We start from the raw sequence: 26,839 nt of genomic DNA, 5'->3' as shown, positions 1-26,839 counted from the left end.
TAGAAGATGGAAGCACTGCGCTTCACTTGGCTGCTTCCGGGGGCCATGACGGCGTCGTGCGGACACTGCTGAAAGCCGGAGCAGCTGTGAATCGGCAATCCAGCGGGCGAGAGCAGAGAACACCGCTCTACTGGGCTGCTTGTTCCGGCCATGGGCCGACGGTGAAACTACTCCTTGATGCCGGGGCGGACCCGATATGCGATGGGCATGGTACGCCCGTTACACATGTGGCGGTTTCATCCGGAGACAGAGGGACGGTTCGGGCTGTGCTCGACTTCGGAATCAACGTCGACACACGGGGACCGGGACAGAGAACGGCCCTTCACAATGCGGTGGTTAAGGGCCAGAATGATATGACTCAATGTCTTCTCGACGCCGGAGCAGATATCTCAGCAGCCGACGAAGACGGCAAATGGGCAGTCCACCTCGCAGCCCGCCACAGAGACCCGGATATATTCAAAATCCTCCTCGATGCACACATACGGCAGGATCCTCAGTTCCTGCAGTGCCAATTCGGCTGCAGGAAATTGCTGCAATCTATATTGCCGTCCAGAAGCGAGGCCGCTATCCTGCTTCTCGGGGACAACGGGGCAAACCTGATGTGCGAACGGAATGGGACGACGCTCCTCCATTATGCAGCGCAGTATGGCATGCCGGTCCTGGCGCGCCGGTTATTGGAGCTGGGAGCTGACCCTTACAAACTGGATGCACGCGGTAAGACGAGTCTCGACTTGGCCTTTACGCATCCGGACACATTTGACGTGATATGGTCCTACATTGATGGATGTGACGACGACATGTGAATCAAGGTGTTGTTCTGATTCATGAGCTAGGAGGACACGCATGCAAGTTTAGAGGTTCCGTAAGGATGCTGGCCAGACTCTGTTAGCACCCAATTACGTCCCTTCTAAGAGATGATGCGGTATTGCCCCGATCTATCTCCAAGATATACTGCCGAATTTTTCTACAGCGCCTTACCATATACCACGCTCTGAGTACCTTGAAAATCATCGACCATCTATTTTAACTTTTGCGAAATCTATATCCAAAATAACAAGAAGCAACGGCTACCAAGGTCTCACCCGCGACCGACTTTGCCCCCCCTGCGACTTCCTACGCGCCTCGCTCGTAACCTCAATCTGATTTGAAACGACAATCCCCCCAGTGTATGGTTGATTGCCAGCGCCAGCGCCAGGCCCTTGACCGGCACCATACCCACTATCCCAGTCCTTCAACTTCACCCCGTCCCCAGCACCAACGATGCGTTCCTCGCTCTCACTGAATGTAAAGCCCGTGGTGATGTTATGCACGCTGTGCGGTGGCCCGCGACGACCACGGCTCGAGGACCCGCCGCCCCCACTGGGCGATCGATACTTATACCCCTCGTCAGTGGAGCCGAGAGTCGTCCCCAAGAACCGGCTCACCATCCCCTTCAGCAAGTGGAAGATCATGGGCAGGTTCGTGGTGATGACGGCAACGAAGGCCTCGCGCGTGCCCCAGGCCCCGGCGAGCTCGGCGCCGTGGACGGGGTCGACGAGGACGAAGACGCTTTTCAGGATTGCGCAGACAAGGACGAAGATGCCGAAGCCGAAGACAACCGTTGCAGCGATCTTTTTGACCAGTTTTAGGCGGGATGTCCAGAGCATGGGGATAGGGATCAGGATGAGGTAGATGTCTGTGGAGACGTTGGAGGCAAAGGAGGCCCAGACAATGGGGCGCGAGATGGCGGCCTGGCACGCGTTACCGGGGTCTGGGTTTATTTGCCAGTATTTGTGGAATGGGCGACAAGCTATGAAGACGGTGAGGATGCTCGCGAGGAAGGTGCCGATGACGAGGCCGAAGCCGATGTAGATGGGCATGCGGTACCTGGAGCTCAGTTTGTCCTGGAGTCGTCAGCTGGGCCTTGTTGTCTCGGTATCTTAATGCCATCGCATACCGTTAGTCGGATGTAGAACGACAGGATGGACAGCTTCAGCGCACACATCAAGACCGAGTACGTCGTCCAGCCGGCGACCTGGATCTTGGACCCGAGTACCCTGCACCTGTTAGTTAGCCTGAATCCTCAGCACCCCAAGGAAGGCGTGGCTGCATACCTGAATCCATATTCTGGATTGGTGACAGACAGCGCTGCCCGCTGGTCATCGGTCATGCCATTATTTGCGAGCCCTTTCGCAGCAGCTCCAATGCTGTACGCGAGACCAGTCTGCACAGAGTAGAATAGCTACACCCGTTAGAAGGAGACAGGGTCCACGAGGAAGAGACACACAATTCCAACCCAGACCAGGTAATCCTCAGCCTTCAGCTCTCTGAGTCCCACCGCTCGCACGCGAGCAACGGTCCTGAGAATCGTCACAGCGACGCCGACCGAATAGAGCGTCCACGACTCAACCGTGGCCCTGTAGAAGGCCGCCTGGGCTGCGTCGTCCGCAGCATTCCTCGCTGCCAGGTCCACCAGCGTGGCGGTTGACATTGCGCATGCTGAGTTGGCGAAATGGAATGCGGGCATGGGGGGTTCCGTCTGACGCCCTGCTGCTCTTGTACGAACACCCTGTCCCCTTGTCCGTTCCATCCCGGCACCATGGTCTCGATCTTGTTCTGCAAGATTCATTTCCCGCCTTTCAACGACGAGGTGGGCCGATCTAAGTCGCTTCGGGGATAGTTCCGCAGTTATCTCGTATCCAAACCGCGGTTGACAGCACAACAAACTTCACTAGTTGAAGACGAGAACCAAGGGAAGACAAAAAGGTGGATGAAGAAGGCCTCGTGCCCCCACTTGGCAAGACTGATTGGACTGCCAGAGACGAGACGATCAGAGGTCGTTTTGCAGGCTGTGGACTGCATGAGATTGCGCGACAAAGGACAAGACGGATCACCATTAAAGTCAATCTATTTGACGGTTCTTCGAGCGCCACAATTACGACTTCCTCCACTGAATGCAACGCTTCAATCGCCAGGACCCCTGTCCGAGTCGTTCGAGAACGCGCAATCCCCCGGCCCATGTCTGTTATGCCACGGGTCCAAAGAAGCTAAATTTGCCTGATGGGTCGTACTTCGCCTTCAGTCCCTGCAGCCGGTCTTGTCGCCACTCCTCACTCCCGTACCACTGCTCGGGTGTCTCGTCCCCATATGCGTAGTTCACATACACCCCAAACTCCTGCAGCCCGCTGGCGTCGTGGAGGATCTGGCGCAGCTGATTGCCCACGCGTGCCGCCTCTGCGTCGCGCTCTGCATCCAAAGGTGAATAAGTGATCAATGGAGCTGCGAGCAGTCGCCTGTCTCGGAAAGCAAACGCGCTCGATTCCAGGCCCTGCGCCCGAACACCCTCCGTGGGGTACCCCTCAAACATGAAGAGGGAGGCATTGAACACGGATGATCCTCCGATGGCCTCTGCATAAGTATCGTAGGCCGTCCGCAGCGCGGCAACGTTGTACTCGTACAGGTAGATTGGGAAGCGCGGATTCACGAGTCCTGCGTTCTGGCACGGCGGTGAGGTGTTCGCGATACCAGTCCATCCCGCAAGATCAGTGTAGGTACCTGCTTGGGGTTGGATAGAGAGTGGGCCAATTGCGTGGAAGGGGCTGGTGTACGTGGGATCAACGGCCGTGACACCCTGCTGGATAATGTAGAACATGATGACTGGGTGGTCCGGGTCAAAGTCTGGGATGTTGAGCCAGTATGACCAGTTGATGAGATCGGCCGATTGGGTCCCATCCGCGAGGAGGTCGTTCGCAGCCTGGTAGACGGCCTCGAGCTTGTCGCCGCTGAAGATGAGCGTCTCAATGGCCCAGTCGCGGTGCTCGATGTCGAAGATCTTGGTGGTGACGGACGTGACGATGCCAAAGTTGTGTCCTGCGCCTCCGATCGCCCACCACAGATCTGAGTTGGCGTCAATCGTCTTCAGCGTGCCATCGGCAAGGACAATCCGCGCAGAGACCAGCTGGTCGGCGACGAGACCGTGGTGTCCCTGAAGCCAACCGTGGCCTCCGCCCAGGGCTGGCCCAAGATAGCTGACGCACTCGCATGTGCCAGTGACCGTCTGCTTCCCAGCCGCCCACAGCGTGTCTGTGACCGTCTTCGAGAATGTCCCGCCCCCAATCGTAGCCGTGTTCCCGTCGCCGGCGATTTTCACGCTGCTCAGCTTGCCCAGCGAGATGCCGACGCCGGAGTCCATCCTGCCCAGCGTCGTGATTGCGCCATGCACGCCATTGTACACGAGGAAGGGCAGTCTCTTCTTGTTTGCGTATTTCACCTGCACAATCAGCACCCAAAGCATTACCCTGAGAGATTTCAGACTGACTCACCGTGGCAACAACATCATTCTCCGTCCCCGGAACGACGACGACATTCACCGTCGGAGTCTCGAGTACAGACCACCGCGTCGTGGCCGCCTCGAACTCGTCCGATCCGGGGAAATAGATCTCGGCTGTCGGCGACAACGCGCTCCCCAGCGCCTGCACGTCAGGGTCATCGCGAGAACAAAGGCCGCGGGTCAGCACGTCTGCGCAGGACGCGCTGATTAGCGCAGCGACTGCCACGAGGGCTTCGAGTCTGAGACGAAACATGGGGCAGAAGATCACAAGCCAAAAGCAAAGCCAAACACACGTCGAGAAGGAAAAGAACGTCGGCTCAAGAACGCAGGGGTCAAAATCCGTCCGCACTGGCCTTCCGGGTAATTTCGTGTGCCGTTCTTCGGAGAAATTCCATACGATGCTATTAATAGGACTGGTTCGCAAGAGCAATGAGCGAAATGAGTGAAATGAGTTAAATGAGTGATTGTCAATCGGACAAATGTCTGGCCCGTGTTATTTGGACACCGCATGAAACTGTCTCTTCTCGGAGGGTCCTGAAGCAGGGGATTGGCTGTCAACCAATGAGAGGAATGGAGCTCGTCATGCTGGGGTTGCAAGCACTTGCAGCCATCAATTGCATTCTGAGCAAAATGGACTTGTGGCGAGGCAAATCTCGATTCTGAGGAAACTGGAAATGGAGCGTTCAACATGGTTATTTCGAAACTCCCGAGAAGAAGCTGTAACCAGTGTACAATCTCCAAATGTTTCTCTTGCCCACTGCTCACCCCCAGGCCAGGAACTTTCTCAACCGGGGAAATGGGCCTTTTTGGCACTCATCTTGGCTGGGAAGCAAGCTGGGATTTGAAGATGAGGACAAGAAAGAAACCTGAAGCCACGCTTGCTAACCTTTTCGGGTTAACCAGGCAGTCACTTCTGGACCTGTGGACCAGCAAATACGAGCCTGATTGAACAAACCACATCCACTACATCCACCACATCCAACATCCCTGGCGACTGCCTCTCTCAGTGAACAACGCTTCAATTCCCCGCACCATGTTCTCCTTCGTTGATCTCCCGGAAGATATCCTCCTCTACATGTGCAAGTACTACCTGTACCCTCGCCATGTTAGCAACCTGGTTCGGACATGCAAGAGATTACACGGGCTTCTAAACTCAAAACTCTGGAAAACTACAACTGACTCAGATGCTGCAAAAAGGGAACTACTCCACAAGTCAGCCCAAGTAGGCCACCTGGCTACAATACAGAAATTGGTTAATGAGTTCAAGCTTGAGCTTTCGAACTCCGCAGGACATGAAGCATTGAGGCTTGCTGTGCAGAAGGGCCATGTTTCTGTCGTTGCTTACCTCTTTGCCAAAGGGGCTGAATACAGCCGCGAGTCAGAGAAAACCATATTTTCATATTCGACGGAGCAATCAGCTTTGGAAATGGCCGCTGAAGGCGGAAATCTCGATATCGTGTGCCTACTCCTTCGGCATGGGGCTACCCTCGGGGATAGGGTTGAAGCTTTGAAACAGTCAGTGCTAAAAGGGAATGAGATGGTTGTCCGGGAGCTTCTGAACAAAAGTGACCCTAATTTGCCGGCCTCGCACGTTCCTCTCCTGCAGCTTGCAGTTTCTACCAAAGTCGAGTCAATCATGTTGCTACTACTAGATCGTGGTGCTGATGTTGACATGTATCATCCTGAGGCAAACGGCACGCCTTTGAAGAAGGCTGTTCAGGCAGACTGGCTTTGGGCAGTGCAAACACTCCTATCCCGAGGGGCATCTGCCAATGCTAGGGATTGGCAAGGATGCACAGCTCTCCATGCTGCTATGGGGAGCCGCGAGCCTCACGAAAGGTTCGAGATGGTGCGTCTCTTGCTTGAGTATGGCGGTGACCCAGAATGCAAAGATAACGCTCAGGTAACACCACTTAGCCTGGCAATTGCATACCAGCACCTTGATATTGTTCATTTCATACTTGCACACGGATATACCCTCAATACTGGTACCATCAAAAACACGGATCGCCTACTTTGTACAGCAGCACAAAAGGGGGATAAAGTTCTGGCAAAAGAAGCTGTACGACTAGGAGCAGATGTCAACAAATCTGAAGGGGTTGGAGTTAATACATGGCCACCGCTCCACCATGCTGCTTATGAGGGCCAACTGGAGGTAATGGAATTTCTTGTTTCGAGTGGCGCGATTTTAGACCCTGGAAGCAGCCTACCAACGCCCCTTCATCTAGCCTTGGGAAGAGGTCATTTAGCGGCCGCGCAGTGGCTGTTGGTAAAAGGTGCGGATTTATACCGCACCGCGAATCGTTTGCATCCATGGTCAAGCACCGACTCTACATTTAGACCCAGGTGGACTTCCCTTCATTTCGCTGCTCTTGGTGGAATGGAGGTTTTCCGTCTGGTCTTGGATCATGGATACACCCTACCATTGGGTAACGGTAACCCAATGGTTGTTTCTCTCTGGGAGTCCGCGATTCGTGGGCGGGATAGCACGAACCAAGAATTCCTACAACTTGTTCTTAACTCAATCCGCGACGAAAATGGCGATTATGTTGACGCCGTTGACCCCATTACACATCTATTTAAGCTGGGGCATAGCTTGAATGAGAGTATAGTGAAAGCTATTCTCGCAGATGGTGATATTGATCTCTCTCAAGCTAACGAAAATGGAAAGACCCTACTCCATATATCAGCAATGGTTCATGATCATCAAGATGTTATAAAGGTTCTGTTAGCGCAGGGCATCCCTGTCAACGCGAGAGATAGCAACGGCCGAACAGCTCTATTCTACGCTGCTGAAAATCAAAACCCAGAGGCAGTTCGCATGCTCCTGGAATACGGCGCCACTCCTCACTCGAACAACCTTAAGAATCACCCACTATGGGCATGTCTGTTTGGTGAAGGTTCGTTTGTCAGCTGTGCGTGGGCACCAACAGAAGAATTAATCGCCCTAATGTGTGCTACTATAAAAGAACTTTTTGAATATGGCGCCGGTACTAGTGAAATTCTCCAACAGCGGACCATACTGCATGAGCTATTTTCCAACAGAAACTATGAGAGCCTGGAAATCGTCGTGCAAATGTTACTTGACCTGGGGGTAGACCCGAATAGAGTCGATGAAGCAGGGATGACACCTTTGCATTATTCAGCGTTATTTGGCTATACTCAAACAGTCACGTGCTTACTACTTGGTGGCGCTGATGTGAATATAAAAAACAGACAGGGCAAGACCGCGGTACAGATTGCTGAAGACAATGGTTGGAGTGTGGTAGTAGATTTGATCCTTAGGAAGGCTGCTGGACTCTCGATCTCGATCGACGAGATCGATGCTTTGCATGAACGGCTTACATTCCGCTTTGAAGACCGCCCATGGGAGCACAATGGCTCGATCTGATTTACCAATATGTGTTTCAACTCAAGATGTTCTTGGAAACATGAACCATATCACCCTAAAGCGAATGTCTCAGAGCAGTTTTACTCCTTGAGAGGCGTCTACTCCTTGAGAGGTCAAGGCATGTTGATTAGACTTGTTCAACCCAACTCGGTATTGCATGGCCTGATCTGGACCCGTTCAGTTCAGCTCTGCTCTGCTAGATTTTGCTGGCTGTACATTTCAAGACGTCAAGGAGCAAAAAAAAGCTGAGCCGCGTGCCCGAGGCAGAGCGGGAGAATGTACCGTGTGTATAGTTACGGTACAGTCTGTAAGCACCTACTCGTACTAATGACTACTAGTAGTTGTTGCTTAGCTTAAATACGACCACATAACTCTGCAACACGGGCTCCTTTTCCAAGGTTGAGGCTCAAAATGCCCGACACGGACAACAACACACATGACCAATGCCCTCAGCGCCGTCAGCACCCTGGTCGGCTACATCGGGACCGAAGTCCCGACCAGCCAATGCTTTGACCGCGTCGTCTGGCCGCAGCGGTCATACAACAACTTTACGGTCGGTAATGCGTGGAAATCCGCCCTGCTGATGCCCATGGGAGGACCGCTCCAGACTGCCGCGCTGCGCACCATCGACGCCCTCTTTCGGAATGGGCTGATGCGCGGGCCCCGTCTCGGGCTTATGCTGGGCACTTGCTTTTTCCCAGACTCGGCGCTGCAGTATCGGTTGTATGAAAATGGGGTCAATCGCGGGATGGGACATGTGCGCAATGGGATCTGGCCGCGGGTGCTGAACGGCATGCCCATGAGGACGCGGGCGTTGCAGGGACAGCATGAGGATGAAGAGCAGCCTATGAATTCAGTGGTGGTAGGAAGCTCAGCGAGACGAGGCAGAGAACGCCCGTCTGTCATCTCTCCGTCAACATGACCGCCACGAGCGACGCCGATGCGGAAAACTCCGTCGTGATCAATGGCGACGTTGGTGCGGTCACGCCACGAACAATCCTGGCAATTGTTACCTCGGAAATCACCGCAGTCATAGTATCCATCGTAGTAGCCACGGTCTGGGAATCCGCGTAGATGGTCCTCTGGCTTGTGCCCTTGATCCTGAAACTCACCGCGGCCTGCTTCGCCGTCCCACGCCAGCGCTTCACCCCCGAGCCGCTCGCAGACGAACCCCAAGAAGGATCTCAAGAACAAGCGTCATTAGAAGATTTCCCCAAAGCCAGCTTCTACCTCGAAAACGGCCAAGAGCTGCAGATCATCGAAGGCCCCATCCACCTCGTGCGGCCCTTCTTTCGCCACTACGGCCACCCGCGCGGCCAGCGCAGCGACGAACTCGTGTAGATCGCCGTCGTCATTGCCTTCGGCCTAAACTTCTCCGTCGGGCTGGTCGTTTCCATCCTCTGCATGCCCGTACCCCTACAGCGTATGTGGACAGGGTACGTGCTCTACGTGACCATTGTGCTCTATCTGTCGCGGTATGGCTGCCGTCCAGTCCATGGGCTTTCACCGGTCTGGTGCCCGATTGCAGGATCAGGACCTCCATCCGGATACCAAGGCCTATCCTCACTTGATGTGGTTTCGCCTCGTCTTTTATGATCGCCAGATGTGCCTCCTACATGGTATGCCTGAGGGCACATTGGATCGGGGTATGGGCACTGAGGCCATGTTGACTCAGGATACCGATGCTGGCCGCCTGGAGCGCCAGCACTGTGTCATCATGTCGCGAATCCTGGAGCGAAACATAACCGCTGTATTGTCCGACTGCGCCCTAACACAAGATCCCAATCACCAGCTCCATCGCCTGACACGAACACTGGCCAGCCGATGGTGGGTAACCCCAAATCTTACCAGCGAGAAACAGAAAGACGCACTATTCTGGGACATGAGGCGTCTGTCGGCACAGCTCTGCCATTATAACCTCCTTAACTAGCTGCACCTCCCATACCTCACGCGGCACTCGAACGAGCGTCAATATGAGTACTCCCAGATTACCTGCGTCAAAGCCTCGCGCAAAATCCTGTCTCTTTTTATCATGCTGCGCCGCTGGAATCGAGTTGCCTTCACCTGTCGCACTATCGATTTCACGGCCCTGATGGCTGCTATGACACTGCTGCTTGCTGACCTTGATCGATATTCGCCCCGCGGGTTGAGAATTTCCTCGCATCCCAGTCGCTAGGAGACCGCGCTATACTCGAGCAGGCCCAGGAACATGTGGAGGAACTCGACGGGCTCAATGCCGACCCACTCAGCGCACAGAGTGCGCGCCTCTTGCGGCGTTTTCTGGATATCGAGGCCAAAGGGGCCGATGGGGATCTGGCGAGTGCGCGGGCCGTCCGAGCGCAGGCTCCGGAGATCGAAGTCGAACAATCCCAATCCGTTAAAGATGAGTATAAACAGGTCTATATACCATATTTTGACGTTATACAAGCAGCAGGAGAGATTGTCGCGGCGCATGTCTCTCAGCCCTCGACCCTGGCTTCGACTATTATGTCAATGGGAAGTAAAGTCCTCTTTGAATACCCTGGTATGGTAGCAGGTGAGGATGGGATGCTTCAAGACTTGGTCCTCGGACCAAGACCCTTGTTGGTGGCTGTGGTAAAAACAATTAAAAAATATATTGGATACTGATCATGGGAGGCCATCGCATGACCAACCAGTCCATTTGAGGTCCAACCGGTGCAAAACGATAGGACCAGAGTTCTCCAGTTCCAAGCAGCAAGCACAATCCCTGCTCCGCTGCGCCCACAGAGAAACCAGTTGCATCTTTGCTTTTTCCACGGCGCGTACGGAAACGTCTGACCGTTGTAGATGGGAGGCATCATTATCATGGCAGAGGCCAGAAAAAATATCGGCAAATTATAATTTATCAACAGGGCCACTTATCTTGGCAATGGGGTTATTCGCGCGGACAGCCTCAGCTCGGCGACTGCAACATCGGAGCATCTCCTCGCAGAATGGTGTGAGCAAGGGTTGAACGACTAGTATTAAAGCCATGCCATCTGACCACTGCGGCGATCTAAACTACGTCAGAGTCCGCTCTCCGTGGAATGTAGGCTGCTTTGCCACTGGAATGTTGGAAATCTGCCTTACAGGTCGTGGGTTATAAGCACCCAGATCGGTCGCCTCCGCCGCAAAGAGTCTTGAGAGTCACCATCACGCAGGCGACTCCTTTGCTATCGTACTATGGCAGAAGGAGAATATCCTCGGACTCCCAAGCAGGGAACTCTGCTTCCAGAGAATGATGCCGACAGCCTCCCGGAGTCGGATTCCCTACGCTCGTCGCTCGAATCCCAGGCGAGTTCGATATTCAGCCTTAACGAATCAGTTTCCAGTAACAATACTAAATCTGACTGGCTTCCAACTCCGGGTACTGAAGGAGATAACCTAAAAGAACTGCCCACGCTGCCGGTTCCATCCATCAGGGTTGAGGATACTGAGCCTGTAGATTGGTCGCTCAAGGAAGAACTAGACGCCTCAACAGATGTCTCCGCACGAAAATCTATGAGTATCACATGTCTTCGGCCGGAGTCGAACCGTTTAACCCGATCAACAACGACAGTGATGAAGGAGGAGAAGGGCCACATCGAAAAACTAAATCTTCTTGAAACATACAACCAGACCTTCAGAGACCGACATGAACCACCAACCTCAAGCGACCCGAGAACCACGCGACAACGATCCTTCAGCTTCGGCGTGGATTTTCAATTCGCAGATAATAGAATATATCGAACGACAGGAGCAGAATCGCGAATTAAAAGCGACATTGGTGTCAAGTCAGACTATATAAGAGGAGCGATGCCCCAGCCAGAGATTAGGGGTGAGCAGGAACCTGCGCAGGTTGGTTATTTACATTCATCAACTCTTGGAGACTTGATCAATAACGCGCATCCTGCGAATGAACACAGGGTGAAGGGGGCATTCAAGGCCCACTTGTTAAGCTTCTCCCGGTTTCGGCTTTTGATCTTCTTATTCAGGACAGCCTGTCATGTATCGCAACAGCTAAGAGTCGCGATAGGCGATGCAGGAACAAAATTCGAAAAACCGACATTACTACAATTCGTAGCCGACTCGCCAACCTCCACTTTTGCCCAGTTGACACCGTTAGGGAAAGAATAAACGAGTGCCTGGGCTTGGTCCTATGCCATGTGCATCAGGCGGTTGCTCGAAGGCAGTTCCCTCAATTGCTCGGAGGGCCGTCATCAAAATACCAACCCGGATCGCTACTAGTACTTACGAGATGGCTAGGGAAGCTATCTGGCAGTGATGATCCGATGGCTCATTTAGTGGATTCTCAATACCCCGAAACAGGCGAAGCTCAAGTTAATAAACTATCGCCATCTGGGAGACTTGTCCCTCCACAAGTCTTCCAACGACATAAAGCAGCACTCTCCAAGGAACCCATCCAAACGGAGCTACGAAAATACCTCACTCGTCCGCTGGCGTCTATGGATAGCACACAGACAGGCTTCATATACGTCTTTTGGTACCCTGGGGGCTTTGGACACGTGAAGATCGGACACGCCAAGGACGTCGAGAAGCGGATGAACGAATGGTCGAAGCAATGCGGGAGAAAGACAGAGAAGTACTTTCCGTGTGAACAAGCAGATCTGGAACCTGTACCTCACCGTTTGCGAGTTGAGCAACTCGTCCACGCTGAGCTGGCGAGATATCGAAGGGAGGAACCCAGATGTGAGAAGTGTGGGGGGAGGCACGTTGAATGGTTTGAAGTCGACGTGAGCTTCGCTATATCCGTTGTACGGAAGTGGGTGAATTGGATGCGAGGACGTCCATACGAGCCGGTTGAACTTGAGAATGGTGGGATCAGATGGGTACTCCATAAGCGGCATATGGATAATATTGTGCAACTCAGTACGCCATCACTTGCGCCCACAAGCACATCTACGCCTATGCCTACACGTAAACCCAAGCCAAAACGCTCCTCAACACGTCGAAAGTCCGTCCGTTAGCCCTGACAATTCGCCAGGACCACAGCATATCTTAAGGTTTTTATAATAAAATAAGTATTGTTTAAAGCCCTGTCCCTAGTAGACTTGTTAAACCCAACCCGTGAAACCCGCCAAGAAATGGGTTGGGTTGCTGATTTTAATAATCCAATAGGTTTTGGGTTATACATGGGTAACCCATTAGATTATAGATAATCTAATAGGTTGCCAAGCCATGCCAAGAAATAAATTACTATATTTAATATAGTAATTTATTTATACCTATAGATTACTACCTAATTAGGCAGTGATCTATATACATGGGTTTTATAGGTTTTATGGGTTGGGTTAGTAGGTTTTTTAGAAACCCATGGGCAGGTTTCTAATCCCCATAACCCAACCCAAAACCCACCAGTTCATCTTCAAAGGCCATGGGTCAACCGAAAACCCGCGGGTTAACAAGTCAAAGGGGTTTCTCAAGCATTTCAGCTTATAGTTCAAAATTAACCTTAAACAACATATCTTGAGTGTCTTGAGACTCTTAATTGTCGGAATAAGGGTTGTTCCATGGCGTAGCTCAAAATTTTGACATCAGGTTGAATATTGTAGAATTGTGTATATCCTAAAGCTCTGTGTAGTGCGAGGGCCCTTCAGGACAACTCGCGTATAATAGTAATTCCGGTCCGACGCTATACCCAATTAGGTCTCGGCAATCCGACAGGATCCAAGAGTGTGTACCTCGATCTGTCCTAGACTCGAGGGTTTGCACTGGCCTACCTGTAATCGTGGCGTCATGGACTCGATCCTTGGCCACCCGTTAGTCACGTACTCCCCGTGGCACTCAAGGCCAGCTGTGAGACCTACGACTATGATCATCACCACTTTTTGGTACTTCGTCCAGAATGCCATCATCGTGGAAGATAGAAAAAGTTCATCAATATTCCCCACGAAGGCCAAGGCCGGGGTTCTTCGCATCCCTGTCCGATAAATAGGGTTTTCGTTGCCATCCAGTCATTATGTTTGGCATCCAAAACCTGGAACCTCTGCTTATCACTCACCTCTTGTGGTGGTGAGGTGGCTTCAAAACGAGATGAACCAGTCTCGAGTAGGTGATGCGATTGCGGGCCTTGCCGTGGCCATATCCTTGATACTGCTCTCGACGGGCACACGAATATTTGTGAAGCTTTTCTGGCCTGCAAATGACAAGCTCTACCTGGATGACTATCTCATTGTCTTTGCCACGGTTTGTTTCGTCTCCGTCCCCTTCAAAATGATTCTCTAGATGAGGGCTGACTATTCGAGTGGTGGTAGGTCGTTGCGGTTGCTGACTGTGCAGTGTTACTCGGTCTCGGTGCGGCCGATCCCTCGACTAGTATACTTATCACGCTTGCTGACTGAGTGTTGCTCTACGCAGAGATCCCTCATGGATTGGGGAGGCATATTTCGACCGTGGAATATGCTGATTTACAACGCGTGTTACTGGTGAGAAGAGTCCAACTTGCATCTTCAATATACACTGATAAGTTGGTGGGGTGAGAAAACAGGCCGAATTTATTACCGGTCACTTGTACAATACTGCACTCGCCAGCATCAAACTAAGCATCCTTGCGCTGTACTATCGGATCTTCATAACTGAAACGTTCCGGAAGATCGTTGTGGCAGTGGCCACCTTCGTCGTTTTGTGGCTCATCACAATCGAGATTTCTATCTTCTTCATCTGCCGGCCGTTACAGTCTTTTTGGAACCCCCGCCTCGCCGGAAACTGCCTCAACGTAACCGCCATGATATACTATATAACAACATCAAACCTAGTCACCGATCTTGTGGTGTTTGTACTCCCGCTTCCGGTAATTATTCGACTCCACATAACGAGGAAGAACAAGGTCGCCCTAAGTATTCTATTCTCGATTGGAATTTTGTTCGTCTAACTACTTTCCCTGGACAAGCCAATCTCAGCTAAATGGCAATGATATAGGACATGCGGCATCAGCGCCGCTCGACTGACATATGCCTTTATCCAGAAATCACCTGATATCACTTGTGAGTGTACTCTTCTTCGGTGCCTTCAACCATGAATTAATTCTCTATGGGGAAATCATGCTCATGTGACTTTCCAGATGACGGAGTTCCATTTGCACTTCTTTCAACCTATGAAATGCTGGGTGGTATTATGTGTGCAAATCTCCCGATCATCTACAAATTGTTAAGGCGCGTGTTCTGGGGAGTTCGTTCTGCACCTTCCCCAGAGGCAAGGTCGATACCAGCGGAACACTCACACGGGCCTTTTCGGCATCCCGAGAATAGTGATGGAGACCCGGGTGGCTGGACTCCGCTGTCCGGTAATTATTATTCTCATGGCAACAATTATACGACCACCGTCGAAGCGCAACCTGAGGCGGCCCAGATAGGTCACAATACATAAAAGTACGCACCTTAGTTATGTTTTCTATCTAGCATAAAGATTCCACTAGAGACTAGAGGAAGGTATGTCTTGAGGGAACCAATATTTGAGGCTTGCACCTCGTGGAAGGATTCCTCCGTCCGCGATGCTCATATGAAGGAGTTCTGTCGACAATGAAAGATTCTTCTCTCGGGAAAGACTAATCTGAACGCTGGAGGGCACGGCGCAGATGACCAGCCAGAGGGCCGCACAGAAACGCCACCTACTCACTCCCAAAAGTCATCCCAATCTTCATACTCGGTTTTGCTAACCGGAGACTTGCATTTGGCCTCCCTTAGCTAATTGAGCACCAGGAGAAGGGTGTGGTTCACATCTCGCAGCGCCAAGTTGGAGGGATCAATCTCGTCCCGCCGTCCGAAGGCATTCTCCAGACGGTGTTCAAAGGCCCGTGTCTCCTTGACGGCTGAAATGCCACTGTCAAGCCCCCGGAGGCGCTTGACGTCAGGTAGGCAGGATAGGGGCAGTAGCCAGCAAATTTTGTTTAAGCAGGCATAACAAGCACATACTGTAGACCCTAGGTAGTACTTACAAATTAATAAACTAATAACTTGTCTAGACTCTTTTGTAGTCTTATCTTATGTATACTTAATATACTAAATATATAATAGCTTTCCTGTTAGTACTAGTAGTTCTTAGTCTTACTAATATAATATACTTACTAGGAAGCCAGGAGGCAGGAAAGGGAGTAGAGAAGGAGAATAGACTAAGGCCTACAATATAAAATTAGTTGTTTGAATGCATCCTAATAGTAGAACTTTAGGTACTTACCTGTCAGAGAATTGGACATTGACAGCCAATGGATCTTGCTGTGCTGCAGCTCTGCGCCATGACGCTAAGGAATAACAATGAGCCAATCTAGTTATATTAGATGATATGATGCTAGAACAAAATAGGACTACAAGCATACTATAAATATAAAGGAATATATTAAAGGTATAATTATATTAAAGTCATGGTATAATATAAATATAAGAAGGATATAATAGGCTAGGATATATAAGGACTATTATTACCTATACTTATAAGTTTTGTTTATTATCTATTATTAATTAGATTAATAATATACCTATTATTTACTAATTATTTTAGTTATCTGCTTCTTTCTATATTTTATTTAACCCTAAATATCTTATATTCTTTTTATCCTATTAAAAATATCCTTAAGTATTCTTCTATAGATTAATTAGTAGACTCTAATCTAACAATAATAAACCCTTAATTAAGTAAAAAGAAGTATTTACTATTAATATAGCTAGAGATAGTAGTATTTCTAGAAACCTAGTAGCTACTACTTCTAGGAAATCTATTACTACTTAAGAACTAATTAACTCTAAGAAGATTATATAGTTAGGTAATATAGTCAACTCCTTGTTAAACCAAGTTAATATATTATAGTTATTTAAGAATATTAAGATAAACAAACCTAAACTATTTAAAGGTAAGCAAGTAACCCTAAGAAGTTACCTAACTATAATAGACATGTATTTTTATATTAATAACCTAGGAAATATACCTAAGTCTAATAAGATTATATTTACTACCTCTTACCTTAAAGAACCTGTATTTAACTAGTTTAAACCCTATATATATAATTATTAGGAAAAACTATAATACTAGAGAAAACCTATAACTAATATAATCTTTAACAAGTATAAAGTTTTTAAGGAATAGCTTAAGCAAGTATTTAAAGATTAAAATATTATAAAAGTTACTAAGAATTAGATCTACTTATTATACTAAAAAAAGATAATTTATAGAGAATATACTATAAAGTTTTACTAGATTATATCTAACTTAATATAGAAAGATAATATACTCAAGTCTACCTATTATAAAGGATTAAAAATAAGAATTAAGGATATATTTATATTAATTGACAATAAGCCTGAGAGCTTGAATAAACTTATTAATCAAGTATCTAAAGTTAAGACTTAATATACTAAATAATAGCTTAAGAAATAATAATAGAAAATACTATTTAACTATTAGAAATAATAATAAGACAAGAATAGAGATATTAAAATATAAATAAATACTATTATTAATAAAAAACATTTTTTAAATAACTAAAATAATAAAAGAAAGAAAAAATTTATAAGTAAATATTTTAAATATAATAAACCTAGATATATTATAAAGAATTACTATATCAAGAAGGATCAAGAACTAGCTACCTATAATTTATAGATAAGTATTATATAAATAATTTATAAAACCTAAGTTAATACTACTATTTAAGGATTTCGATTTGGGCTGGCGCTGCCTTTTTCGGCGGCAAACGACGCCCAAAACGGCCGCCCTGGCCCATCCGCTGACTCAGTCGCCGTGCGCATAACGACTCCAACTCGGCCACGCACCAGGTTCCTGGCACGTGACAGGCACGGCGCTACCACGAGGAGTTCCCCAGCTCCTGAAGCTGTCTGTTGGACGAAACCGCAGCGAGACTCATTGTCGCCTTTCGAGGCCAGACTCTGAGGAAGGGAGCCGAAAATGGCTCCCCCCCAGAATGAAGCACACTCCCAGCGGTCGCCTTTTTTTCATAAATGACGAGTCCCTTCCCGTCTGTTTTGTTCCCTTGGTCTCGTCCCTCAGCCATGTCCCCTTCCCATCCGTTCCCCATCGTTGACAGGCCCCTCGTCCTGATTGTACTCTCGCTTGTTTCCTCCTCTTGCCAGACCGTCGGTCGGTTCCTTTTTCCTGACTCATGGCTCGCCGTCCCCGTCCCCGCCCCTACGCTGGCCGTAGCAGCGACGACGACGACGAAACCGCTAGCAGTGCGTCTTTCCGCCTAGACTCGGACGAAGCCGTCAGTGTGGATTTGCAGACGGACGCCACAGATATCACCGACTCCGATGTGCCTCCGCCCACTCGCCGTAGAGGCAAAGGTCGACACCGTCGGAACCGCTGTAGGCAAAGGTCCTCGGGCAGAAAATCTCACAACAGTGAAAGATGGTCTCCCTCTCCCAGCCGCATGGAGACGGACTCAGACTGCAGCTCCGGCGACGATGGCGTGGATGTGGACGCCAGCCGTTCTCGACGTCCTAAGCGACGATGTTCTCAGGAGAAATCTCGAAAACCTTCTGCTCTGCCAGGCACCGCAAGACGAAACGACGATTCGGACACCAGCTCCAGTGAGGATGACTGCAGTGGCAGTGGCTCCGACAGTGGCTCCGACAGTGGCTCTGACACGGACCCTGACATTGACTCGGATGAAGAGCTATCATCAGACAGTGATGATGATGGTTACGCGGACACCACCAGAAGAAACATTACGCGGATGGACGACAGATGGGAACGGTAAGCCTAAAACCCCTACGGTCGCGGCGAGGCTTTCGGAACGAGCTAATAAACGATCAGGTATTGCCGAAAGAGGAATAAGAGTAAGCGATACCGGGAGCGACCAGACTCCGTGTGGGCAGACCCTGCTTCGGCTCTTCGCGATGCAGGGAAAAAGGAGTTGACTCTGTTCCTCCGCTGGTGCCTGCGGTTGCAGCGGGGAAAGAATGACCGGAAGCTAAAGGGCATCAAGAAATTCAAGTCTTTGGATACCGATTGGAAATCATTCCTCCGTCACTATGAAAAGATTACTGGGAAGCCAATGGACGATAAGCTTGGAAGGAAAATGAGAAAGGTCGGGAGCAACCCCAGGCCCTCTTCTAGTTGCTAACCTGCTTGTGCCCCAGAGTATTCGCAAGATTGCAAGGAAGCATGGTTTAGACACGGATGAAAAAGAAAAGACCCCGATATTTATTGAAGATGTGGTACCGCTGCAGGAGACAACCCTGCGCACCATGGAGAAACGGTTCGATCTTGGTCTTCAGCGCATGCAACAATGTCTCTATCCTCTAATGGCATGCTTTACGGTGAATCGGATCAATGCAATGCGTTGTCTTCAGTACCAGCATCTACAGTGTTCGATCCAACGGGATCCTCATGGCGGACCGCCCCGAATCCTTCTGGAGATCAAGTATAAATTTGCCAAGAAATACATGGGCGTGACGCAAGCGTATGTAGCTTCCTGCTTCCTTCCAAACCTCTGCCATTTAGAAATCCCGTTGCTGACTGGCCCATCAGAAACACCTTCCCCCTCCCCGAAATTATCTATGATCCGTCGTTGATGCTGAGCCCTCATACATTCCTTCTCGGGATTCTCTTTCATGATGATGCGTTTCAGGCTCCGGGAATAAAGTCCATGGAGGACCTCCGACGCCTGTGCCTGGCAGGTGGCCGCCAGCAGATGGAGGTCCCATTGAAACGGGACAAGGCTCACCACTATGTATTCTGCAAGGTCAAGAGCGTCCGCGGCAAGATTCAGATCCATCGCGACCAGCCCATCCCCCAAAGTACGCTATCCCGTCAGCTCAAGATCTTTGGCGAGATCACCGGCTTTAAGTGGTCGTTGTTCACGCATCGGTTTCGATACGGTGGCGGCACTATTCTCAATGAAAGCGGTAAGTTGTGGAACCTGTCATGTTATCCCTCCTTCCGGCATATAATACTGAGTCAGCGCGGTTGGGGTTGCTAGGTCTTGTTAGCGACGCCAAGCAAAACTTGATCATGAAGCACGCGGACATCCGAACGTTCCTGAAGCATTACCTCCCTCGGCGCATCGGCACCGATATGCAGGCGTTGATGAGAGGACTCGAGCCAGATTCGGCCATGATGAGGGCGGTCACGCGGATGGGACGATGGATTGACCGACGTCGACCCCGAGAGCTCACTGATGCACAAAAGGCCACGGTGGAGCACGATCCAGACCTGCAGAAAGCCATTCGGAAGCGGGATGCGTTCGCCAAAAAGCTTCAGCGCAGTCAGAAAAGGACTAGCCGGAAGCTCGATAAGCTTGACAAGCTGAAACGGGACGTCACGAATACGCGGAATCGACTCCTGTATGCGCTCCGCCAACGTGTGCGAGAGGAATTCGACGAGGAGCAGGCGGTTCTTGATATTGAGAGGCAACTGGCGGGCACGGCAATTCTGGATGAAGAGGCTAAGGAGCACCTCCAAACCGAAGAGCAACTCCTTCCACAGCAGATTCACCTGCTGGGGAAACTCATGACTTGGCCCACCTCCTTGTCAGTAGAAGCCGAGTGGCAGCGGCGAAATGAGGCTACTGAAGCAGTACGGCTCTATTGCGATGTTCTGGAAGGTGGCCCACGACGGGGTCGACGGCCCAAGCGGACTGTTCTGGTCAAAGAAACCCGAATGCATACCGCCCCCAGAGAAGAACTTACAGCGTCAGCCCAACCGCACCTTCTTACCCCGTCGCCCTCACGGCATGAAATTGCATTGCAGGAGGCTGGCAGAGACATCCAAACTGCAGCCAAGCCCCGAGCGTGCTTCCAATGCTATGGGAATCCCGCTGGATTTGACAATCGGCGTCTCAAGCAGTACTCCCGCCACAAGGGTCTGTTACGACACTTCCGAGCTGTGCATCTCGATGATCGTCACTGTAACTACTGCAACGAGTCGGTCGGCAACGATATGTATTGGCGAAGGCACACCGTAGACAAGCATCGCTTGAATGTCAGATACCTTGGGGACTGCCCTCATGATCTTTGAGTATATTAGATAGGCATGGAGAGGTTAACTGGTTCGTCCAAGTGTGGCCGTGGAAATGAAATCCCCCTTAAATAATAACTGATTCCCATGCCATTTCTGGCTATCGCATACAAGCTCCAGTGTTAAATATATATAACCAATAAGCTGCGGGAGTAGGCGCTTCCATCATCAAGGATTGGAAGTGGGAATGTGGAATGAAAATGGGAAATGAAGTGAGACGAGGACAAGAATGGTCTTGCGAACTCTCTTTTTATTGGTCCTTATTAGCTCAAGTCCCCTGGTTCCTTTGCCTCATAGCCGCCACGATTCTGCCTTGAGTCTCCGCCTTGATTCACAAGTCCTTGGGTCTGCATATCGACCTATTAAAATCCATTGGATGGAGGCGCAGACCAGGCGCAGCACGCTCAAGATAAAAGGCGGCTCATGGTAACCTGGATCAAGAAAAACAACAAATCCTTGTCTCTGTTCTCCGTCAAACTGAGCAAGCTGAGGGTGTTTTGAGGGGAAATCAATCGACTTCCATATTTCAATAAAGCGCTCCCAGTGGATCTGACCTCGACCTAGATCTATGTCGTTCCCAATGTTTCTATCCAGCAGGCGGAGATTGATCTGGTCAATCTTGTCGATAGCCTCTCTCACCGCTTGCAGCTCTAGCTTTAGTGTGAGATTCATTTCTGGATTCTCCTTCCTGAGCTCACTTTTGAAAAATTTCTCTGCTTTGGCCTTTTCCACAGTATCCTGAAACCGGTTGGGACGGAGATCGACGAGGCTTCGCGTAGACCATAGATGGGTTCTCGCATTTAGACATTTGCGGTGTTCGCTGTGTTTCTGGTATTCCGGATCAGTGCTTTTCCAAAGTGCATTCGTCAATATGAAACTATTACATCCGGCCACAGGGTGTGAAGAACAGGGCTTCGTGTCCGCTCAGCCGTACTTAACCACACGCCGGCGGGTTGGAAGGTTGGGTGGGTGACCACCAGCGAATCCCTGCCGTTGTATCCGTGTTCACCCACTTTTTTTGACTCGACAGGTTTAGCGCCCGTGCCGCTTTTCCTTCAGTCCTTCACCTGAACGCCCTGAAGACCTCTAAAATTCACCCAACTATCCTGAATGCCAAGACGGCTGACGTGGCCTTTCTTGCTTCCTCCCGTCGGAAGTCGGGTCTCCTGGCTTCCGTGTTTATTTTGACGCCGCAACGTCCATCCGCCACAGTTGAGTGGCTCTGCGTACTTTTCGGCTTCCCCGGCCTTTGATGTGAGATTCCAGGGAGAAGTCTTATTGAGATCCTGCATAGGCAGCAGCTCCTTCAACTTCAGGTTGATCTTTGCTTGAACATTAGATCACATGATCCAGAGCATCCAGGGGGAGAACTTTTTCTTCCTTCCTGGAAATCTTTCCTGAGCGCCTGGCCTTACGAGACCTCGAAACTTGGACGCCCAATCCTCGTCATGCCTCAAACACGACAACTCCTTAATGGGAATATCACCTACTCTGTTGCAAAGGATAAGGAAGCCAATATTTTACATCAGCTAAAATATCCTGAGCAAAAGGCCGAATTTTTTGGCTTGCTGGAAAGCCATCGTGACTGGATTCAAGCTATTGTTGCTTACCACTTAAATCTCCCTGTCAATGCTTGCCGGGTGGCAGATTCTGGAGACTGGCTCAGTGGAAGTTGCAATGTATGCATCCCAGTTACTGTTTCCGGATTAAACCCGACATCACAGCCTGGGAATCGTGTTCTTATTCGCTTTCCTTTACCATATCGGATTGGGGAGTTCTCTAATCCTGGGAATAGCGATGAGAAAGTTCGATGCGAGGCAGGAACGTATGCCTGGCTTGAAGAAAACTGCCCTGACATACCGATTCCGCGTCTCTATGGGTTTGGTATGGGTACGGGCGAGACTGTATAAAACCCTCTAATATTAGTACAAGATTAGCGGCTGATAATATTTCTAGTTTACTCGGATAGAGCATCTTCCTCTCATGTCTCGTTGGATCGAATGCTTCCACCGTACCATCCTCCGCCTTCTTGATTACCCGGTTCGTTCAAGATACATCCGTCGCTGGTACAGCCCTGGAAAGGACGACATAGAAATCTCTTATTTATTGATAGAGTATATCGAAGAATCACAAGGGAGGATGTTGTCATCAACCTGGAACTTCCAATCTCATAATACCCAACTCCGGGCGAATTTTTTCCGCGATCTCTGCAAGATATACCTGAGCCTATCAAGAGTACCACTTTCCAAGATTGGCTCCTTTATCATCGACAATAATGGCTTTCTCCTGCTCAACAATCGCCCTTTATCCCTCCAGATTCAGGAATTAGAAAATGAGAACATACCAGTTGATATACCACAAAACTGGACTTATTCAACCGTCGAATCATATGTTGCGGACATATTATCATTTCATGATAGCCGCCTACGATGTCAGCCAAACGCCATCAATGACATGCCAGATTTCCTCTACCAAGCCTCATGTCTGGCGACAATGCGAACAGTGCTCCCTCTATTTTTCCAGCGGCGTCTTCGGCGTGGTCCCTTTATCTTCTCACTTACAGATCTACACCCCAGCAATATATTTGTTGATGAAAACTGGCATATAACATCACTTGTTGACCTTGAGTATGCATGCTCCTTGCCAATTGAATTGATCCAACCCCCTTATTGGTTGACAACACTGGCTGTGGATCGAATTGTGCCAGAGGAGTATAACAAGCAAAGACTGGAGTTCATGACTATCCTTAATGAAGAGGAGGAATGTTGCTACTCTTTTGACAAAGGCGAGTTAAGGCTATCGAGTATCATGGGTACAGCTTGGAACATGGGAACTTTTTGGTATAGCCTAGCCCTGACAACTCCCAGCGGGCTGTTCAATATATTTCGGAATCAGATCAAACCATGCTTTATTGCAAATCGCCCAGAGGACAACGACCCCGAAGAGACCGATCACTCTCTTGAATTTATGCCTTGGTATTGGGCACGGAATCTTGCAGCCATCTATGGCCGTAAGGAGGCGGACAAGAGAGCATATGACCAACAACTCCAACGGGAATTTGAAGGCTGAGGGTAACGTCATGCTTTTGAACCTTTACTTGAATCCTCCTCAGTCTTGAATCTTTCAAATTCTTCGCCTAACAAGCGCAGTGCTCTCTCATTCTTGTTTGCTTCCCTCTTATCTTGCGCACTCCTCCCTGACGAGTGGAGTTGTTGGAGCCCCTTTGGAGTCCCTGTGACCCCAATTATCTCCTTCTCCTTTCCTTTTGTGCTGTCATGTTGGAGTTTATCGCTCATTGTAAACTAGATAAATATTAGTAATTGTATCTATATAAGGTGATTTCCTTGCCTTAAATTTCATGTAAATCTAGTCGGGGCAGGATTTTCCATGAAACACGTTTTGAAGATTGTGAAGAAGATCGTGAGGATATTTGCGAAGAACGTCAAGACTGAGGAGGTTGAAAAGTAAGGTTGGGAAAGGAGGAAATTTATCTGTTCTTTTGCCAACGAATGAGGAGGACTGGTTGTCTCTACTCCAGGAACTTGCTCTTTTTATAAGCACATTGCTTACCCCGCTGTGGCCTCATCGAGCGGTGGGTGGTGATCTAGTATTGATTAGAAACTGCTTGCGTTATAGACACTTTAATAATGTCTCTACATTGAAACCATGTAGAAGCCTATGGTAGGGGGCTTTTTTTACTATTACAATATTAGAATAAACATCATCAACCAGTCTAATTGAAGCTGCTCCACTGCGACGAGGCACGGAAGGCATCACAAGCGAAGCGGGGCTCAGTGACGTGCACTTCGGAATATCGCCGTCATCATGTGACGCCTGACGAGTGTCGCCTGGTCGCTGTGGTCAGCCGTAAGTGGGGTAGGAGTCGATAACGACCTGGATGAGAAAATCATCGGGCATTAACCCCGCTTCCTCTCTCCTACGGAACACCTTCCAGGGATCCCAAAAACAAAAGTTCCCGTGGCCTTCGGGTTGATTAAGAGTAAGATATAAACCTTATATGGGCCTTAACTGGCATGCTGAGGAATACTCGTTTTAGGAAAAGTTGCCAAAGCCAAATGACTGGTCGGGGTAACCGTGGCTTTATTGAAGCCAAACCCATCCCTCAAAATCTTTTAGACCTATATGAGAAGACCACCGAGAACGTTAAGCACTATGATACCTTAAGTGCTCCACCAGATACCAATCATGCAACGATTATAACTTTGAGTCAGCTCGCAATGAGACTGATTTACGAAGTTGAATCTTTGTATTCCGAGGTTTGTAGACGCTTGAATATCGCGTTGGACGGGAAATAACACATAATAGGACAATGACCTGAAGCGCCAATACCGTCCAGACAAATCATCCCACTTCAAAACTTCGTTTGTCGTGTTCTTCGGTGACTCTGATGTCGGTTATCCCTTCATGACTATCATACCGTGTTTTATATCCGGCGAAGTGAGAGTTGGGGGAGAGGTTGTTGATATGCGATCTTACTATAACGTGTTTGGCGAGAGGCAGCTTAGTGTTGGCAGTGGTGGAAAACTCGGTGCTTTAGTCATTTCGGACGTTATCCAACGGTAGCTGTTGGCCCTGTACACTATGAAAACTGATACTGGGAAAATGCTGTCGCCTGAAAATCAAGAAGCTGCATGTCAATCGAGGGAGTCAGGAAAGCATTGGGAGACCGCGTTGGCTGGCTTGGCTGGTATGATAGTTTTTCGGTATCTTTGTAGAAAGACTGAGTTGGCGGCACCCAGGGAGCATCCCACTGCGATAACAAGTTGCTTTCGTGATTTGTACTCCCGTCTTCAAGTCCTGGCGCCAGTGCAACACGAGGTTGGGTTTGTCCATAGCCAGCATTATGACTGCCGACAAGTTCACCGTTGGTAAGACCAGAAATGTCCGCTTCGTTCCAGTCTTCGGTGTAAGGTGGCGCTTGAAATCATTAGTCCGGAGTCTGCCATTGCGCAAAGATACTCACTTAAATACTTGCTTCGGCCAGAAGGTTTAGAAGTGTCGAGGGTTTCGCTGGTATCCAAACTCTCAGCACAGCTGTTCTCATACTGTCTCGCTGCTGTGAAAGCCCATGAGCGCGGGGTCTTCCATAATTGGATGATTACCTACCTGTATACTCACTCATAAGTGTTGCCGACCATGAATCTATTTCACTTAGTGCCTCGAAAATATTTTGGGCACTTGGTTCTGGCTTCAGAAAATATTTCTCAAGCAGATGGTCCATTTCAATCGCAATGTCCCCATACTTCGTCGACCTGAGGTAACGGTTCAGTACGCCTATTACCAAGACCATAGCATCGCTGTAAACCGGCAGACTATAATATTGGAGCTTCCGTTCGAGTACGCCCTTGGCTACCATGATCTTGATCCCTATAACGAGTGGTTGACGGTCCTCACGTTGCGCATACTTCGCGAGCCCTCCCTTCTCTTTGGCACTTTGACCGACCATGGCACAGTTTATTAGATGGTCTACCCGGGTGTATGGAGATTCTTTTCTTTGGCCGTCTGTATAACTCATCGCCAGCGAGCAGCAGCGACAAGCCCAAAGCACTTGTCGTTCAATGGGTGTTTTTGCCTGGGAGGATTCAGCTCGAGACGTAATCTCCGAAAGAGTCATCCCTTTTAGCTTCTGTAGCGTGGTAGTAACCTCCAGAAACCTTTGCCTTAAACTTTTGTATTTACGCTTGGCCCTGTTGTTGGACCGTGTATAATGTTGAGTTGACGCAAATGTTGGTAGAACATTTTTTCCAGGATCTGTATGAGAGGCAACATGATTAGTATCAAGGTTCGTGGTTTAGGCGATGCGACATCGGGCTGATGGGAACATGATTGAAAAGCATCAAACCTTGCCTTTGCTGGATTGCTTGAATTCCCCAAGACGTTTTGCTAAAGACTGTAGGGTGGAAGCAAGTTGTTTCTGGTGGGACGCAATTTCCTCCTCAGACGCATGACGGAGAACATCCAAAGCAGACGGAAGATCCATAATGTTGAAGGAAGCCGGAGGAGAGGCAAAATGATTCTTGTGAGAAACATGAAGGCATGGGCTCATGCCAGTATCTCCCAACAGCCAGTGGTCGATTAGTCAGCCTCCAATGCCCCGCTTTCCGCCAAAAGTGCGATGAATCCACAAAATGAATCCACAAAATGAATCCACA

General features: G+C 49.4%; 10 protein-coding genes across 10 annotated transcripts in view; 7 read left to right on the top strand and 3 right to left on the bottom strand.

The window, feature by feature from the left end:
• Positions 1-1,067: 1,067 nt before the first annotated feature.
• BJX67DRAFT_383200 (uncharacterized protein) lies at positions 1,068-2,470 on the bottom strand (the record flags this gene model as incomplete). Its single annotated transcript, XM_071033404.1, has 4 exons — positions 1,068-1,883; positions 1,937-2,036; positions 2,094-2,221; positions 2,267-2,470. 4 exons carry the CDS (start codon positions 2,468-2,470, stop codon positions 1,068-1,070), a joined length of 1,248 nt encoding a protein of 415 aa, XP_070883958.1.
• Positions 2,471-2,792: 322 nt separating this feature from the next.
• BJX67DRAFT_190576 (putative FAD-dependent oxygenase) lies at positions 2,793-4,698 on the bottom strand. The gene is made up of 2 exons (XM_071025326.1): positions 4,302-4,698; positions 2,793-4,249 (listed from the first exon to the last, which is right to left on the bottom strand). Exons 1-2 carry the CDS (start codon positions 4,560-4,562, stop codon positions 3,005-3,007), a joined length of 1,506 nt encoding a protein of 501 aa, XP_070883957.1. The 5' UTR covers positions 4,563-4,698; the 3' UTR covers positions 2,793-3,004.
• Positions 4,699-5,342: 644 nt separating this feature from the next.
• BJX67DRAFT_383198 (ankyrin repeat-containing domain protein) lies at positions 5,343-7,700 on the top strand (the record flags this gene model as incomplete). Its single annotated transcript, XM_071033403.1, has 1 exon — positions 5,343-7,700. One exon carries the CDS (start codon positions 5,343-5,345, stop codon positions 7,698-7,700), a length of 2,358 nt encoding a protein of 785 aa, XP_070883956.1.
• A 436-nt stretch (positions 7,701-8,136) lies between these two features.
• On the top strand, positions 8,137-9,041 carry BJX67DRAFT_383197 (uncharacterized protein; the record flags this gene model as incomplete). The annotated part of the gene is made up of 2 exons (XM_071033402.1): positions 8,137-8,562; positions 8,775-9,041. The coding sequence occupies 2 exons, from the start codon at positions 8,137-8,139 to the stop codon at positions 9,039-9,041; spliced, it is 693 nt and encodes a 230-aa protein (XP_070883955.1).
• Positions 8,900-9,769, top strand: BJX67DRAFT_190534 (uncharacterized protein). Its single transcript, XM_071025325.1, has one exon. The coding sequence runs from the start codon at positions 9,178-9,180 to the stop codon at positions 9,628-9,630; it is 453 nt and encodes a 150-aa protein (XP_070883954.1). The 5' UTR covers positions 8,900-9,177; the 3' UTR covers positions 9,631-9,769.
• An 892-nt stretch (positions 9,770-10,661) lies between these two features.
• Positions 10,662-12,733, top strand: BJX67DRAFT_359539 (GIY-YIG nuclease family protein). The gene is made up of 2 exons (XM_071029694.1): positions 10,662-11,537; positions 11,606-12,733. The coding sequence occupies exons 1-2, from the start codon at positions 10,884-10,886 to the stop codon at positions 12,665-12,667; spliced, it is 1,716 nt and encodes a 571-aa protein (XP_070883953.1). The 5' UTR covers positions 10,662-10,883; the 3' UTR covers positions 12,668-12,733.
• A 671-nt stretch (positions 12,734-13,404) lies between these two features.
• Positions 13,405-15,604, top strand: BJX67DRAFT_359532 (uncharacterized protein). Its single transcript, XM_071029693.1, has 6 exons — positions 13,405-13,886; positions 13,955-13,994; positions 14,058-14,125; positions 14,188-14,561; positions 14,619-14,683; positions 14,761-15,604. The coding sequence occupies exons 1-6, from the start codon at positions 13,734-13,736 to the stop codon at positions 15,063-15,065; spliced, it is 1,005 nt and encodes a 334-aa protein (XP_070883952.1). The 5' UTR covers positions 13,405-13,733; the 3' UTR covers positions 15,066-15,604.
• A 1,932-nt stretch (positions 15,605-17,536) lies between these two features.
• Positions 17,537-20,896, top strand: BJX67DRAFT_359530 (uncharacterized protein). Its single transcript, XM_071029692.1, has 5 exons — positions 17,537-18,401; positions 18,462-18,735; positions 18,788-19,110; positions 19,179-19,555; positions 19,630-20,896. Exons 1-5 carry the CDS (start codon positions 17,809-17,811, stop codon positions 20,664-20,666), a joined length of 2,604 nt encoding a protein of 867 aa, XP_070883951.1. The 5' UTR covers positions 17,537-17,808; the 3' UTR covers positions 20,667-20,896.
• A 541-nt stretch (positions 20,897-21,437) lies between these two features.
• On the top strand, positions 21,438-23,735 carry BJX67DRAFT_389567 (uncharacterized protein; the record flags this gene model as incomplete). The annotated part of the gene is made up of 2 exons (XM_071034525.1): positions 21,438-22,570; positions 22,623-23,735. The coding sequence occupies exons 1-2, from the start codon at positions 22,115-22,117 to the stop codon at positions 23,733-23,735; spliced, it is 1,569 nt and encodes a 522-aa protein (XP_070883950.1). The 5' UTR covers positions 21,438-22,114.
• Positions 23,736-24,594: 859 nt separating this feature from the next.
• Positions 24,595-26,839, bottom strand: part of BJX67DRAFT_359507 (uncharacterized protein) — a 2,381-nt gene continuing 136 nt past the window's right edge. The window contains exons 2-5 of the mRNA XM_071029691.1: positions 26,535-26,839; positions 25,794-26,438; positions 25,651-25,743; positions 24,595-25,604 (exon numbers count right to left, since the gene is read on the bottom strand). Of these exons, the coding sequence (XP_070883949.1) occupies positions 25,267-25,604; positions 25,651-25,743; positions 25,794-26,438; positions 26,535-26,733 (1,275 nt within the window). The 5' untranslated portion in view covers positions 26,734-26,839 and the 3' untranslated portion in view covers positions 24,595-25,266. The remainder of the gene's footprint in view (positions 25,605-25,650; positions 25,744-25,793; positions 26,439-26,534) is intronic.

Source organism: Aspergillus lucknowensis, assembly GCF_044049455.1.
Source record: "Aspergillus lucknowensis strain CBS 449.75 chromosome Unknown BJX67scaffold_35, whole genome shotgun sequence".
In the NCBI taxonomy this organism is placed as follows: domain Eukaryota; kingdom Fungi; phylum Ascomycota; class Eurotiomycetes; order Eurotiales; family Aspergillaceae; genus Aspergillus; species Aspergillus lucknowensis.
This window is presented reverse-complemented; position numbering and strand designations above follow the sequence as displayed.